Source organism: Dendropsophus ebraccatus, chromosome 11, assembly GCF_027789765.1.
Source record: "Dendropsophus ebraccatus isolate aDenEbr1 chromosome 11, aDenEbr1.pat, whole genome shotgun sequence".
Taxonomy (NCBI): Eukaryota; Metazoa; Chordata; class Amphibia; order Anura; family Hylidae; genus Dendropsophus; species Dendropsophus ebraccatus.
The window spans coordinates 13,411,413-13,429,671 of record NC_091464.1 but is presented as its reverse complement, the minus strand read 5'-3'; the positions used below and the strand labels follow the sequence as shown (position 1 = coordinate 13,429,671).

Here is an 18,259-nt window from a genome sequence, read left to right as displayed (position 1 = left end):
AACAAAGGTATATTCTAAATGCTTTCATTGATATCTATCCAGTGGTGCCATCAGCTGACAGATTCACTTTAAAATGATAAAAATAGGGCATAGAATTACGCACCCAAAAATTATCTTGCACTGAAATAACGGCCATTATGTCACAACAATGGCCGTTTTTTGTGTACAAAATTAGGTCCCTCCCAAAAATGGCGACGGATGCAAAAAAAAACCAAACAAAAAAAAGCATGTTCACTATTTGAAGAGTCATAATCTATTACGGCCGTTATTCCATGCGGTGTGTGCACTGACGGCCAATTATACATTGACTTCAATGGACCGCATTATATTTTAGGAAACATGGTGGAATTATCTCTCCAAAGTTCCAGCCGCCTTTTGCTCTTATTTTACAGCGTGTGAACGTGTAGCCTTGATGTGTAGAATTTTCTAGACTTCACATGTATGTTTAGTCATGGACCATTTCAGAGTCTCCCACCTAAAACTTAGAAAACCACAGTCATCAGGTATGGCTTTCTTCGAACAAAATAAGTTAACACATGATCTGGTAGAAATTTTAGTTTGCCGGAACTGGACAAGTATGGCTGCGTTCACACCACGTTTTTACAGTCCGTTTCTTGCAGTTGTGTGCATCCGTTTTGATCTGTTTTCCCATTGACTTCCAGTATAAAACAAAGAATCAAAACACATGAAAAAAAAAAAAAAGTGGGTGACCATATTTTTGTGTACGCCAAAAAAGTGGGTGCGTTTTGATCCGTTTTCTTAATAATGTGTCAATAATAAGTCAGTGGAAAAATGGATCAAAACGGATGAAAAAAACCGCGGTGTGAGCCCAGCCTAACTTGTTAAGTGATGAGACACTCACTTAATAACAACATTTTGTCTTGCAGATTGAAACAAAGGCTACAGAGGGAAGAGGGAGAATTGTAAAGGTAAGGAGCTGGAGCCAGCATGAGACTGGTTCTCTGTAATTCTGTGTGGTATATTGATACGGCGTGTTATATGTGTGAGTGTGTGTATATATATATATATATATATATATATCATGAATAAAAAATAGAATGCAAAAAGGCGAACTCCCATTGTTCGCATCCTAAATAGTAATTAATTTGTTAGCTCATGTTCTTAGGCTAGGCTTGTCATATAGCATGGTACCATGAGGTTACCTGAGTATGGCTCCCTGTGAAGATTTAAAGCAGAAGTCCGGCGAAAATTTTTATTTAAGTATTGTATTGCCCCCCAGAAGTTATACAAATCACCGATATACACTTATTACGGGAAATGCACATAAAGTGCTTTTTTTCCCTGCACTTACTACTGCATCAAGGCTTCACTTCCTGGATAACATGGTGATGTCACTTCCTGGATAACATGGTGATGTCACTTCCTGGATAACATGGTGATGTCACTTCCTGAATAACATGGTGATGTCACTTCCTGGATAACATGGTGATGTCACTTCCTGGATAACATGGTGATGTCACTTCCTGGATAACATGGTGATGTCACTTCCTGGATAAAATGGTGATGTCACGACCCGACTCTCAGAGCTGTGCGGGCTGTGGCTGCTGGAGAGGATGATGGCAGGGGGACACTGAGTGATACAGGGCACTGGAGGTACACTGAGCATCCCCCTGCCATCATCCTCTCCAGCAGCCACAGCCCGCACAGCTCTGAGAGTCGGATCTTGACATCACCATTTTATCCAGGAAGTGACATCACCATGCTATCCAGGAAGTGACATGACCATGTTATCCAGGAAGTGACATCACCATGTTATCTAGGAAGTGACATCACCATGTTTATCCAGGAAGTGACATCACCATGTTTTATCCAGGAAGTGACATCCCCATGTTATCCAGGAAGTGAAGCCTTCATGCAGTAGTAAGTGCAGGGAAAAAAGCACTTTATAAGCATCTCCCATAATAAGTGTATACTGGGGATTTGTATAACTTTTGGGGGGCAATACAATACTTTAATAAAAATTTTCGACTGACTTCTCCTTTAAAGGGGGAAAATTCTTTCAAATCAACTTGTGTCAAAAAGTTTATATATATTTACTTCTATTGAAAAATCTCCAGTCTTCCAGTATTTATTAGCTGCTGTGGAAGTGGTGTATTATTTCCAGCCTGACACAGTGCTCTATGCTGCCACCTCTGTCCATGCCAGGAACTGTCCAGAGCAGCAGCAAATCCCCATAGAAAACCTCTCCTGCTCTGGACAGTTCCTGACATGGACAGAGGTGGCAGCAGAGAGCACTGTGTCAGACTGGAAAGAATACACCACTTCCTGCAGGATATACAGCAGCTGATAAGTACTGGAAGAATGGAGATTTTCAAATAGAATTAAATTACAAATCTGTGCAACTTTCTGATACCAGTTGATTTGAAAGAATTTTTTTTATTTATCAGAGTTCCCCTCCTAACAAACATTATTTCATAACAACAGCCATTATTATGCTAATAAAAAAAAAAACAGCCTTCATTACGCCGGTGTGTGAACATAGCCTTAGAGGTGCATGAGCTTGAGATGTCTCCCATCTCAGTGAAGAAGTGTACAGTAGACGTTGTAGGATGGTAAGAGGCTGCCGCATAGTCCTCATTGCCATCAGGTGGCAGGATCACGTGTCTCCGTCCACAGATTATACTGAGTTATTATCAGGTCTGGTTCAGTGTTTGCTAATATTTTGGCTGTTCTGAGAAGCCGATAACCAGATGTTCCATGTTAGATCTGCGGCAGATGAATGTGTCCCGTCTGGAGGTGTTGTGTTACTAATCCTGTATGCGGCACCTGCTCCGGGTGATGAACACTGAGATATGGTTATTCAGTGACATCTGAGAATAGGTGAAGGACTATGACTTCTCAGCCAGAGATGCTGTCAGGCCGGTGTCACCCAATACCTGCTGTCCTGCATGTGGCTGTGCTGTAATGGTCAGCTGCTCTTCTGGGGTTACATCACAATAGGCCACAATGCAGCGGTGGGGGATGTGCTGTGACGGGGGCGGCAGCTGGCCGTGCAAGCAGATGGGCGCAGAGCACGGCCTCAGGCTGCAGGGTAAATGTCTGCAAATGGGAGGTGAGAGAGGGGGCAAGAAGGGGGTGTGAAGCCGTCATATAACGTCTCACATCACTTAATAACACATACTTTTGTGTTTGTCTAAAAAAGACCGATATCAGGTGCTAAAAATGCTATATATCTTCATTTAGTATCACACAATGAGAAATTAAAAAAAAAAAACACTATTTTTTATTCTAAACAGGTTTGAGGACGGGTATAGAGATGGTTACCAAGTATTAACCCTTTCTGACACAATACCAAACAATGCAATTACCAAAATATAAACTTTATTGAATCATCATTCCCAAATACCCATAAAAAACATATACACAATCCACATATGTGGGTATTTGGGAATGATGATTCAATAAAGGTTATATTTTGGTAATTGTATCGTAAGGGTTAATATTTGGATTTGGTTGCCAGTCGCTGAAGAGGTTGGATGCCGCCCTAGGGAGTCCTGAAGTATATGGATGCAACCTATGACCATAGGATGTATCTGCCAGGCCTCCCTAGGGCTGCATCCAACTTCTTTAGCCTCCGGTATTCATATGCAGAAGGATCGGACTCGAGCATGCTCCCATCTCTAGACAAGTATCTCCTTGTATAAGATATATACCATGTTACATAGTGTATACAGCGTATGGATTGTACTATATAGTAGATATATACCATGTTACATAGTGCATACAGCGTACAGATTGTACTATATAGTAGATATATACCATGTTACATAGTGTATACAGTGTACAGATTGTACTATATAGTAGATATATACCATGTTACATACTGTATACAGTGTATGGATTGTACTATATAGTAGATATATACCATGTTACATAGTGTATACAGTGTACAGATTGTACTATATAGTAGATATATACCATGTTACATACTGTATACAGTGTATGGATTGTACTATATAGTAGATATATACCATGTTACATAGTGTATACAGCGTACGGATTGTACTATATAGTAGATATATACTATGTTACATAGTGTATACAGTGTACGGATTGTAGTATATAGTAGATATATACCATGTTATATTTAGACTTTAGTATATGGGGACTATGCACCATGTTAATAATCCTCTTTTCTCTCCCTTTGTCGCAGATCTGCAGACGTGAAGGAGTCTCGCCCACCCGACACCCGAGGAGCAGGATGAAGTCTCACCCGGGTCTTTGTATATCTTTTATCCTGTTCCTTCTCCACTTGGTTTGTGCTATTAAAGTTCCTCAGGACCGTAAGTGAAGAGGGAAGGGTGGGACGTATCCCCTAACCCGTCATTCTATTATTCCTATGTGTCGGTAGATCATTTTTATGTAAGAATATAGGATTATTATCGGCCATCTATAACATAGGCCTTCATGTTTTACCTGCAGCAGCCCTCATTGTGCAGATGGTTCGGGGCTGTAAGAAGCAGCTGTGCCTTTTACCATCCACCACTGCCCCCATACAATAGCTCCGTGACCTTGTCAGGTTCAGGCTCCACTGGTGACAGGGGACACAATGGGGACTCACTCCGTCCATCATTGCAGGTGGTAGTCAAGAACAAGCCCGGCAGCTGCCTCTTTCTGGGATACTTTGTGGTAGAAGCTAAACTTTATGCCTGTCAGCTTGTCATTCTCCTCTTCAGGAGACAAGAAGGCAGGAACTGAGTGGCAGGCTATACAGTACAGGCTAGAAAGTGAGACCCCTTCAGTACAGTCATTGAGCTGCACCGTAAGAAGGGTTAAGCCCCTAATTCACAAAGCGATTATTGGCCGTACTCAGCTGATATCGGCTGTTACGGCCGATAATCTCTTCGTGTAATAGAAGACAACAATCAGCCGACATGCATAATGTTGTCTCTCAACAGGCCGAAACACAGACGATCAGCTTGGCAACGATCTGCTGCTGTCGCCCCGCGCAATAGAAGCGGCGGCAGCAGACCGTCACTATCTTCTATGTGCTGCCCCGCCCCCTGCTGTTACCCGCTTGCTGTCGACGCATGGCCTAGTGAGTTGGGGGACGAGAAGCAAGCAAGCGCTGACCTGACATGTTGTCACTCGCTTGCTCCTCTGAATTGCCCCGTATAATAGGGGCTTAAGAAGCACAAGGCCGGAGCAGTTCTGATTGGACACTAGATCTTCAGTGGCCAGGAGTAAATCATGATAAATGAGGCGCGGGAGGAGGCTACGCCTCCTCTCCGCCTTATCACGCCCCCCTAAGCTTCCCCAGCCCAGGGTATGCCAGGGAGAAGGGGCAAATCTGCACCTTCTCCCTGGCGTGCGCCTTGGGCGGACGCTTTGTAAATGTCCCCCTAGATCTCTAGGGACCTGCTGATTGGACAATAGATCTCTAGAGGCCTCCTGATTGGACACTAGATTTTTAGCAGCCTTCTCATTGGACACTGGATTTCTAGCTGCCTCCTGATTGGACACTATATTTTTAGCGGCCTCCTGATTGGACGCTAGATTTTTAGCGGCCTCCTGATTGGACACTAGATCTCTAGCGGCCTCCTGATTGGATACTGGAGGGGGAGGGAGATTTATCAAACTGGTGTAAAGTAGAACTGGCTCATTTGCCCCTAGCAACCAATCAGATTTCACTTTTCATTCCTCTCAGATTCTTTGGAAAATGAAAGGTGAAATCTGATGGGTTGCTAGGGGCAACTAAGACAATTCTAATTTACACTATGTTTGTTAAATCTCCCCCTAGATCTCTAGTGGCCTCCTGATTGGACATTAGATCTCTAGCCGCCCCTTGATTGGACATTAGATCTCTAGCCGCCCCTTGATTGTACACTAGATCCCTAGCGGACTAGATTGGACACTAGGGGGGAGATTTATCAAACATGGTGTAAAGTGAAACTGGCTCAGTTGCCTCTAGCAACCAATCAGATTCTACTTTTCATATTCCAAAGAGTCTATGAGGAATGAAAGGTGGAATCTGATTGGTTGCTAAAGGCAACTGAGCCAGTTTACACCATGTTTGATAAATCTCCCCCTAGATCTCTAGCCGCCTCCTCATTGGACTCTAGATCTCTAGTGGCCTCCTTATTGGACACTAGGGGGAGATTTAGGAAAGGGTGTAAGTATACACCTGTAGTAAATTGCCCACAGCAACCAATCACAGCTCCTCTTATATTCTACCAGAGCTAAAAGCTGAGCTGTGATTGGTTGCTGTGGGCAGTTTACACCAGGTGTATATTTACACCCTTTCATATATCTCCCCCCAGATCTCTAGCGGCCTTCTGATTGGACACTAGATCTCTAGCTGCCTCCTGATTGGACACTAGATCTCTCAGTCATAGCTAAGAGGAAGAGATGCAGGGCATTCTGGGAACCTAACAAGCAGGCCGCACCCCTGGGCACTTGCGGCAGCAGCAGCTTCAATAACATTTTTCTTGGGCGTTTACGCTGCATGACTTAGACCAGCGGTATGGCTCCCCTCCCTGTCCTCAGTATAGGACTGTCAGCAGATTTAATAGCTCAAAACTGCTGACAGATCTGCTTTAATACTAACATTACTTAACCCACTCATTCCCAGTGTGGATTGTGTATATCAGCCCGTCTCTTGTCCTTCTTTATACTTGAATACTGTAGAAAATCACATTGAGGCTATGTTCCCACACTGTAAAATACAGCCGTCTTTTCAGTATAGTAAAGCTCTCTATTATAGTCAATGGGAAATTAGACGCCAGCGCACACACCGTATAGAATAACATCTGTAATTGATAATAAGTAAAATACGGCTGTTTTCCTCATCTATTCACACATTGTTTTATTATCACTTACAATTACAGGCGTATTTAGCTGTTATTTTACCGTGTGTGAACTCGGCCTTAGAACCATCACAATACTTCATGTCTGTTTTGTGAAATGTGATTTTGTGTTTGCTAACCGTCTCCTTTTTAACTTCCCATTTGCTCTCATGGACACTAACAGCAACCATTGAGCGAGACCGTAAGTTTCACTGATCAGTATCGTTTGCTTCCAGCTGATATCGCAGTTCTGTAGAACATGGACGTGTCCCATTAGTGTAATGAGCAGACAGCGCTATAGAGATATATACGGGAACGTGTATATATCAGACGTGTATAGAGCTGAGGCTGGGGATAGACTGGGGGATTGGCCGAGTAGGTGTCATCATCAGGACCATATTCCAAAACAGACTGCAAAAAACGCATTGTGAGAACCCAGCCTTAGTGACATGTTTAGTGATTTTTCTGCTACGTGGATTAAAGGAGAACTCTGTGCTGGGAAGTGGCCAGGATCGGGAGACTGGATCTGCAGGATACTAGCACCAGTGCTGGAGCGGGGAAGGTTAGAGCCTGTTACTTCTTTCATCCTCCCCCTCAACCGGACTCTGCCAGAAATTACTCCAGCCCGGAGTTCTCCTTTAATTCCACTATCTAGATCTGCGATCTTTGAGAAAACGGCTGTGATTGCATTCGTATTGCAATCTGGGTCTGTTTTTTTCGCAGATCCACTGAAATTATACAATGCTAGTTATAATAAAGTTAATATCACAATGCTGACATGACATCCATGTTGTTCACAGATTCACAGACAGAGATCATGTGACCTGTGTCTCATAAGGGAGGGGGAGGACAGAGGAGTTGAGACAGAGTGGAGCAGGCAGTGACGATTTTCAGCAGCTTCAGGGTGTGAGTCAGGATGTGCTGCAGACAAACCGATAGAAACCTTTTACACACAAGCTTAGAATATGGGTGGGGATTGAACAGTGTTAAATCTTTATTAGCTGGAGTTCCCCTTTAAGACAATAGGAACTCCCGTAGCCCTCCCATAAAGCTAGATGCCAACAGTAAATGTATAGGTGTGTAGGCTACGTCTACCCTGCTCCAAGCTGTCACTGTTGCCAGACCATGGAAATAGGAAATATGAAGAGCCAATCTCCTGTTTTTGCCTTTCTGTAGTGTATCAGCCCCCAACCATCACCAAGGAATCTGAAAAGAATTATATAGTGGACCCCCGCGATAATATCATCATTGAATGTGAGGCTACAGGCAACCCGTATCCAACGTAAGTCCTTTACTTATTCTCCACTTAATGGCAATATCCAGTCCTTTACGATAACTCTGTGACTGGGCTGCGTTGTACCTGTATGTTACAGAGAGTATCTTCTAGAATTGTGATTTTATTCCCATAGATTCACATGGACGCGGAATGGGAAGTTTTACAATGTAGCCAAAGACCCAAAAGTCTCATTCCGCAGGCGGTCTGGGACCCTCGTCATTGACATTTATGGAGGTGGTCGGCCTGAGGACTATGAAGGAGAATATCAGTGCTTCGCTCGAAATCGACATGGTACAGCCCTCTCAAACAAGATTTTACTGCAGGTGTCAAGTAAGTACCCAGGATGACCCTAAACGGGTTTTCCGAATTAATATTTCTTAGTACATCACTCGTCTATCTCCGGCAGCTCCATAGAGAATGAGTTGAGCTGTGGGTCACGCTATATTATACACACACACACATATATATATATATATATATATATATATATATATATATATAAAATAAATAAAAATTTTAGACATCGTTTTAATAGTTATTACTTTTTAATATTACTTTATTTAAGCTAGGTATTAAAATTTTTTCTCAGGAGTACCCCTTTTAAATTGGAAATCCCTTTAGGGTCAGTTCACACTTACAGACTCGCAGCGTAAATCTCGCTGCGAGTCTGTCAGGTCCTGGCCGTTCACTGTTACTACATACTTGTAGCTGTCTGAACGACCGCTGCGTGTATGTAATTCTGCCGCCCCCTTAACCCCTTCTGCCGCCTGCCGGCTCCCGCTCTGTATACATTACCTCTCTTTGCTGCACTGGGTCCCGTCGTACTGCTCTCCCGCCTGGCCAGTCAGTGGCTGCGGCTGGGCAACACACTAATTGGCCGGGCGGGAGAGCAGTACGCAGGGACCCCGTGCAGCAAGGACAGGTAATGTATACAGAGCGGGAGCCGGGCGGCAGCAGAAGGGGTTAAGGGGCCGGCAGAATTACATACACGCAGCGGTCGTTCAGACAGCTACAAGTATGTAGTGACAGTGAACTGCCAGGACCTGACAGACTCGCAGCGAGATTTACGCTGCGAGTCTGTACGTGTGAACTAACCCTAAAGGGAATGTTTCGCCTAGATTTTCTTTTACTGATTACATACAAAAAATTGTTCTTTTATTCTTATCTGTTTCTATTTTCTCACTTCAATTTCTATTTTTTTTCACTACTTGTACATTGTTATGGGGGCGACCATATTGCCTGGGCTGTTGTTAACAGCATTTAGTGACATGCTTTACAGCAAGCCTCATGGACATAGATGACAATAGACAGCGCTCTGTGGCCTGTGAAGAGATCATTCTGCAGAGAGCCACTATTGTCTCCTCTATCTGCCAGGGTCACATGACACTTCAATGCTGTACAGATCACTTTACAGCAGCCTCCTCTTATCACCACAGACACAACAGGAAGTCACAGCTTAGTTTTATCCCCAGTGGTGAGAATAAAAACTGCAAGATATCAGGATTATTTTATAATATAGATAGAAAAATAGAAAATTAGAACAAATGTGGTCAAAAATTCTTAAAAAATATGTTTAACATAAAAACATAATTTATACAATAAGTCATTTTCTGATGAGACATTCCCTTAAAGGCGAGTTCTGTCTGTCGTCTTGTTTTAATAGCATTTGTACATCATTTAGTCACTGACACAACATACAAGAAGACATCTAGGGCAGGAGGATATGATGTGTATTGGATTTCATAGCTGCAAGTGATGTTTACAGAGGTCACTTGTCTCGCTCTGCACATATAGTTATCATTGTGACATGTCAGAAGATGTTATAGGGGCCCATTAATTCTCACAGAGAAGGGTTGGGACGCTGTGACCTTCATCTTTGTTGGCTTTGCAGTCAAGCCGACATTGTACTGATAAAAGCCAAATGTACTGCCCACTGCTGCACTTCTCTTGTAGGGTATGTGGCATCCTCATAGACAGTAATATTATTAGTTTATTATTAGTTAAAGGGGCACTCTGGTGAAAACCATTTTCTTTCAAATCAACTAGTTCAGAAAGTTTTATAAATTCGTAATTTACTTCTATTTAAAAATCTCCAGTCTTCCCATACTTATTAGCTGCTGTATGTCCTGCAGGAAGTAGTGTATTCTTTCCAGTCTGACACAGTGCTCTCTGCTGCCACCTCTGTCCATGTCAGGAACTGCCCAGAGCAGTAGCAAAGCCCCATAGAAAACCTCTCCTGCTCTGGACAGTTCCTGACATGGACAGAGGTGGCAGCAGAGAGCACTGTGCCAGACTGGAGAGAAGATGCTGTCAGTCCTGGTCATCAGACCTGCATTCAGGCTGTGAAATATGCTGTGTGGGAAACTGGCCAGGAAGTTTTACTGTCATTTTTTTGACATGTCATATTGATCAGTTGTGTGTGTGTGTGTGTGTGGTGATGGGGTCTGAGACCTCTACAGATGACTAGAACAAGTGGGGAAAAGTTCTCTCCCTGTATTTCTGCTCACCGCAGGGGACAGATTCTATAGAAAATCTATGAAGCCGGTCTTCTGCAGAGAGCACTCCTCCTTGTACTTTTCCTGGCTTGTTATATCGATCTGCAGGGGTCTAAACACCCACATATCAGTGATATAGCTCTGTGTAGTGCTTGTCCTGCACGTTTTTTTTTGTTATGTTTTTATCATTTCGAAAACGTTCTTTTTTTACTTTTTACAGTATTGCATTTCCACATATACTGTACAAAGCTTCTTAACATGCACATTACACACACAGCTCTGCTACACATGCACACACAGAAGTCAGCTACACATACACCTCTGCTACACACAGCTCTGTAGCACCCATGCTCACACAGCTCTGTAGCACCCATGCTCACACAGCTCTGTAGCACCCATGCTCACACAACTCTGTAGCACCCATGCTCACACAGCTCTGTAGCACCCATGCTCACACAGCTCTGTAGCACCCATGCTCACACAGCTCTGTAGCACCCATGCTCACACAGCTCTGTAGCACCCATGCTCACACAGCTCTGTAGCATCCCATGCTCACACAGCTCTGTAGCACCCATGCTCACACAGCTCTGTAGCACCCATGCTCACACAGCTCTGTAGCATCCCATGCTCACACAGCTCTGTAGCACCCATGCTCACACAGCTCTGTAGCACCCATGCTCACACAGCTCTGTAGCACCCATGCTCACACAGCTCTGTAGCACCCATGCTCACACAGCTCTGTAGCACCCATGCTCACACAGCTCTGTAGCACCCATGCTCACACAGCTCTGTAGCACCCATGCTCACACAGCTCTGTAGCACCCATGCTCACACAGCTCTGTAGCACCCACGCTCACACAGCTCTGTAGCACCCATGCTCACACAGCTCTGTAGCACCCATGCTCACACAGCTCTGTAGCACCCATGCTCACACAGCTCTGTAGCATCCCATGCTCACACAGCTCTGTAGCACCCGCTACATACACACACATCTCTGCTACATACATATACACACATACATCACTGCTACCTACACACACAGCTGCACTACATGCAAACAACTCTGCTATATACACACGCATGTTTAGTACATACATATGCACATATACATCAATGCTACCTACACACACAGCTCTGTAGCAATCATTCACATGCACTCAGCACTGCTACATACCCACATCTGGCTCTGCTACATATACACACACAGCTTTGCTGCATACATACACATATACACACATACAGCTCTGCTACATACACACAGCTCTGCTACATACATACATGACTGATACCTACACACACAGCTCTGCTACATACACACACAGCTGTGCTACGTACATACAGCTCTGCTTCATGCACAAACATCTCTGCTACATACATATACAGTACATACATTACTGCTACCTACACACACAGCTCCGCTACAGACATATACACACATCACTGGTACCTATACACACAGCTGTGCTATGTACATACGGAACTGTTACACACACACACACACATACATATTTATTTTAATACATACCAGTCCTACCATATTGTGGGTCTCTTCTACCCTCTATGACTCCTCCTACCCGATTATGTAACCATGTACATGCCCGTGGCATCATGAAAGATCCTGCATCTGTGCAGATCCTGAAACCGATTGGTGGGTATGTAAATCATGGGGACCTTCTGCTGTTGTAGGAAGCTGGATGCAATGCGCCCACAGCATCCAGCTGTCTCTCTTTGCCAGCTCTGATCTCATAGCTCCAGCAGGAGAATGGAAATGAACATGGAGCAGTTATTGGCCTCTATAGTTATTGGTCCTTAATAGGATGGGTGTTAACAGTATTAGACCTGACCTCTGCACAGCTTCATACCAAGTGCTGAAGATTCTTTCTTGCTAAATAGTGCTTCTTAGGTAGGGTTGATACCATGACCTGCATCCCAGAGACATGTCATTTTGTTTTCTGACATATCCGTGCCATTGAGGCACAAATCATGATGTGAACAAGTCCTTACAGAATGCGGTAATCATATGTTCCTGGATTGTTCGGTGGGTCCTGTAAGTACATTTGTTCTTCTTCTCCTTTGTACAGGATCCCCATTGTGGCCAAAGGAAAACCTGGACCCAGTTGTGGTGAACGAAGGAGCGTCTCTCATCCTTCAGTGTAACCCCCCGCCGAGTCTCCCCCCTCCAGTCATATTCTGGATGAGCAGCTGTAAGTTGGAGATAACGCTGTGCCGTTGTATATGTAATAAGATCTAATTCACATGACATTATACCATTCCTCCCCGTTTGTTTTCTCCTTTGTAGCAATGGAGCCCATCGCGCAGAATAGACGGGTGTCTCAAGGTTTGAACGGGGATCTGTACTTCTCTAATGTCCTGCGTGAAGATGCACATACGGATTATAGCTGCAATGCTCGTTCCCATTTCACACACACCATCCAGCAGAAGAACGCCTATACTCTTAAGGTTCTGACCAGTAAGTGGGCTCTTTCTTCACAGCTCAGGGTATTAACATATCTCTTATATTGTAGCCTTCTCTGTCTCTGACTATGTGTAGCTTAAAGGGGCTATCCAGTTAGATAAAATACATACTAAATCACCCCCCCCCCCTCCTGGAGACTAACAGTTCCTTCTATACTTGTTATTATCTATTCAGTCTCCTTCCCTCAGTTCTGAGCTGCTGCTTTCTTTTAAAGACACAGAAAACTGTGCGTGAACTTCTCTCCTCCTCCCTCCCTCCCTAAATGGCTGATGTAAGCAGTGTCCCTGGATAGCTGTCTCTGCACTCTGTGAGGCCAGGAGGGTTAATCAGAGATCAAGGGTACCTGATTGTAAATAACCTTTGGAGATAAGAACTTGTTTACATCAGCTGTCTCGGAAGGAAGGAGGGGGAGAGAACATCTCACACACAGTTTTCTGTGTCCTTAGCAGAAATCAGCATCTCAGAACCAAGGGAAGGAGACAGAATTACAAAGTTGCAGATAGGAACTTGTTTACATCAGGCGTCTCAGAAGGGAGGAGGGGGAGATGGGGGGAAAGGCTCACGCACAGATTTTTGTGTCTTCAGCAGAAAGCAGCAGCTCAGAACTGGGGGAAGGAGATTAAATAGATAATAACAAGTATGGAATGAATTATTAGTCTCCAGGAGGGGGATGATTTAACTTGTATTTTACCTAACTAGATCACCCCTGTAACATTACACCATCCCATGGGTGATCTGTCATAGAAGACTGAAAAATTGTATCCTTACCATATAAACACTTCAGTACCAAAGCAGCTTAGTAATAACTTTTCAGTGTCCTCTGTTTCCATAGGGTAGTTATAGAGAACAGGATAGCGACCACCATATGGAGACAGTAACATATCGTACAGTCTGGTTCTTCTGCATGTTGGTTAATAAGAAGATTTCCTACAATCCTTATTCCATATAGTGATTCCCGACCTCCAGTCCGCAGATAGGACTGTACAACAGAACAGGTTTTAGTAGTTACGCTAAAGCTGCACAATGAGTTGCCTGCTGCTTCTGCTGTTGTTTTTTTTTCTGCATTTTCTGACATGTTTGCTTTTTATGTATATACTTTATATATGCTGTATATAGTATAACGTGCGGCTTCTGCATTCGCAGCTTGGTTTGACCTGTCTTGCCTTTGCTTGTTGTTGCTATCCCTGTATACTTTTCTGCTGTTTTGATGTCATTTTATTTGTATTCACCACATTGTCCGCTGTTCACATAACCCTCCATTTATTGTCTGTTTCTCATCCGTCATTTAACACTAGAGATGAGGAAGAGGAGGGCTGATAGTCAGCTCACCTGCGGGAGGAGGAGGAGGATACAGAGTGCTATATGTACAACACGCTCCAGCACTCCTCATAAAGACACCCGGCTGTATTCCTTCAGCATGATATCACACGCCCATGGGAGTCCATGCCGACAACTGGGACACAGGAAATGACAGATGAGATTTGGAGCCTTTGTGGAGCTTATGAGGCATTCACAAGTTCTGTGCACGGTCTTCAATTACAGACAATGGGGCAGATTTATCGAACATGGTGTAAAGTGAAACTGGCCCAGTTCCCCCTAGCAACCAATCAGATTCCACTTCTCATTCCTCACAGACTCTTTGGAAAATGAAAGGTGGAATCTGATTGGTTGCTAGGGGCAACTGAGCCAGTTTCACTTTACACCATGTTTGATAAATCTCCACCCGTGTGCAGAACCCCTGACACCATCATTCATTATGATGCTGGGAGCTTCGAAAACAGCGCTACTGTACTAAAACAGCTGCATGGATGTGTCAGTATAGTAGCCTGAAGATTTAAAGCGAATTTACCATCAGGTACATGGTTTTTTTTAAACCTTTAGAGACCGGCGCTGGGATGGCAGTGGCATGGTCCTTTATTAAACCGTCACCTGATTCCTGCACACAGCGATGGTCTATTCCTGAGCACAGAATCAGCCCGGAGCACTGGAGGCACGTTCGCTGGCCCCCAGAGTAACCTATCTCCCCTCTGTGATGCAGCTCCATTAGAATCAATGGATTCACAGATTGATAGTCCCACTTGGGGTCGATGAGCCTGCCCCCAGTGCTCCGGGCTGGGCCGGTGGCCAGGAATAGGCCGGGGACGTGCGTGGAAACCGGGCGGCGGTTCAAAAAAAGGACCAGGCCACCGTCATCCCCCTGCAGACGCCGATGTAAACAACCCAAAGTGATGTACCTGATGGTACATTCAGTTTAAAGGAGAAGTCCGGCAAATAAATTTATTTAAGTATTGTATTGGCCCCCAAAAGTTATAGAAATTCCCAATATACACTTATTACGGGAAATGCCTATAAACTGCTTTTTTCCCTGCACTTACAACTACATCAAGGCTTCCCTTCCTGGATAACATGGTGATGTCACTTCCTGGATAACATGGTGATGTCACTTCCTGTATAGCATGGTGATGTCACTTCCCGGATAACACAGTAATGTCACGACCCGACTCCCAGAGCTGTGCGGGCTGTGGCTGCTGGAGAGGATGATGGCAGAGGGACGCTGAGGGACACAGGGCACTGGAGGGACACTGAGCATCACTCTGCCATCATCCTCTCCAGAAGCCACAGTCCGCACAGCTCTGGGAGTCGGGTCGTGACATCACCATGTTATCCAGGAAGTGACATCACCATGTTATCCAGGAAGTGACATTACCATGTTATCCAGGAAGTGACATCACTATTCTTATCCAGGAAGTGACATCACCATGTTATCCAGGAAGTGACATGACCATGTTATCCAGGAAGTGACATCACCATGTTATCCAGGAAGTGACATCACCATGTTATCCAGGAAGGGAAGCCTTGATGCAGTAGTAAGTGCAGGGAAAAAAGCACTTTATAAGCATTTCCTGTAATAAGTGTATATTGGGGATTTGTATAACTTTTGGGGGGTAAAACAATACTTTAATAAAAATTTTCGCCGGACTTTTCTTTTAAAGTGTTACATAGCTTGATGCAATAAGTTCCAAATTCCAGTCTGTAGCACATTGTTCGTGCGTGGGTGGTAAGTGTGGAACGCATGAATGTCCCCCTAGTCATAATCTAACTTGTGCTAGTAGCCATCCTGTTTCAAGTTCCATGCCATTGAAAGGGTTATTAGACCTCTGCAAGGTGGAGATTGGGGGCGAGCACTTTCAAACAGGATCACCCACTGGATATTTTTATGCAGGAATAAGAAAGAGGAGATCCACAGGTAGGGTAAGAGCGGGAATATCGGCTGCTGATCGGGAAAGAGAAGAGGTGCTGCCTCAGGGATGATGAGAGCCATAGTACCGCCATGTCAGACTAATACTCTCATCATCCCTGATGCCGCACCACCTCTCCATGCTGAGCAGCACCCGATCTTCCCGCTCTGACCCTGCCCGTGGATCTCCTGGTCTTTTTCCCTGGTAGAGCCGCAACGCGTTGCATTTATTCCAGTATTACTCTTCCCTACGTCCGGCATACTGCCGTGGTAGCTCAGCCCAAGTGCACACTCAGAGTATGTGCGGAACTATGGTCTGACACCCCTACACCTGCGCTAGGCCCCTTTCCAAGGTTCTTTCCCTAGATAGTCCATACTAGGATCATTTCTACATAATCTTTTTGTAAAATAGGATGTAATGTCATGTGTAGTCGGGGTTATCCTTTATATCACACCTGAATACTACTACAAGTTAGTTTACGACTAAAGCTCGAAACACGTCAGTCCATCATTGTCCATGTCCTGGTTACCTATATGGACCACCATGGCTATACGGGTATATGCTGAAGGAGTAAAGCTGGTAGTTTTTATGCATTATACATCAGGAAACCTTTACTGCCCTGTGGTTATTATGTTCTATATTATAATATGGACACGTTTATATATTATATTATTATATATTATAGTGTGGACTTTTTTATACATTACATTACTAAATTAGTCTATATTATAGGATGGACACGTTTATATATTATATTATTATATATTATAGGATGAACACGTTTATATATTTTATTATTATATTATTCTATATTATAATCTGGACGTCTGTTATTCCGCATCATATATGGCTGATTGTGGATTGTGTGCACTTTCTGTATTGTCAGATAGAAGCCCCCTGGCCGCCCCGGCGTCTGGATTTCTCACCCATAACAACATATTTATGAATAGACCCTATAGAGCTATTACAGAGAATAATCACACTCTACAAAACACAACTACCATCAATGGGAAATGGGGCAATAATGGAGGCTTTTTAGTCATGGATAAAACTGTAAGCAACATTTTCAGCATCTCAAAAGTTTTATTCTCCAACAACTGGAAAGCAGCTGGTTTTAGAAAGCATCTTAACATTCATGGGCCACTTGCTTTAAGGGGCTACTCCGGCACAATTTCTTTTCTTTCAAATCAACTGGTGTCAGAAAGTTACCTAGATTTTTAGTAGCAGTAGCAAATCCCCATAGAAAACCTCTCCTACTCTGGACAGTTCCTGACATGGACAGAGGAGGCAGCAGAGAGCACTGTGTCAGACTGGAGAGAATACACCACTTCCTGCAGGACATACAGCAGATGATAAGTACTGGAAGACGGGAGATTTTTAAGTGGAAGTAAATTACAAATCTGTATAACTTTCTGGCACCAGTTGATTTGAAAGAAGAAATATCACCGGCATACCCTTTTGTTCATTTATGTCCTTTTCCCATTTAGTTTCCTACCAGTCCTGTATAGGCATTACTGAGCTGCATGCATCCCGCACATGTTTCCCAGCATTTTCTTTTTGTCTTCCTCCCATGCTTCATCCTCCCCCCTCCACGGCTGAATCTCTCGTCTTATTGACTGCTCCTGTGTATGTTGCCCTGGGCCTCTCACCCTATCTTGTTTATTCCAGAGAATTCCCGTAATGACTCTGCTGTACATGCCACAATGAACCTCACTATTATGTACCATGGTGAGTCCTTGGGGTCTCCAGACCTCCATCATACCTCACCTACTAGCTAACCACTCTCACTATAGACTCATAACCAATCCCAGAAAGGAAGAACTCCGATCTTACCTGCTCAGAAGCCCTTGTAATGGCACCATGCATCTTGTATCTCCGTATACGAGCATGTGCACATTGCCCAGCACTGGTTTTATTATATTTCCATCATTGAGGAGAAAGTATCTCTGCGGATATCTGATCCTTCT

The 18,259-nt window shown here is 44.0% G+C and overlaps 1 protein-coding gene across 6 annotated transcripts in view; it reads left to right on the top strand.

Annotated features, from left to right (window-relative positions):
- NFASC (neurofascin) overlaps positions 1-18,259 on the top strand; it is a 109,597-nt gene that overhangs the window by 41,804 nt on the left and 49,534 nt on the right. For 4 of the 6 annotated variants that reach the window (XR_011358878.1, XM_069945787.1, XM_069945784.1 and 1 more), the window contains exons 2-8: positions 888-929; positions 4,175-4,304; positions 6,991-7,008; positions 7,983-8,088; positions 8,216-8,412; positions 12,659-12,781; positions 12,877-13,047. Coding sequence is in view for 5 of the 6 variants with exons in the window: in XM_069945787.1 (XP_069801888.1) it covers positions 4,223-4,304; positions 6,991-7,008; positions 7,983-8,088; positions 8,216-8,412; positions 12,659-12,781; positions 12,877-13,047 (697 nt within the window). In the remaining variant the exon portion in view is untranslated. The remainder of the gene's footprint in view (positions 1-887; positions 930-4,174; positions 4,305-6,990; positions 7,009-7,982; positions 8,089-8,215; positions 8,413-12,658; positions 12,782-12,876; positions 13,048-18,259) is intronic. The other 2 variants (XM_069945785.1, XM_069945788.1) reach the window with 1 other exon arrangement.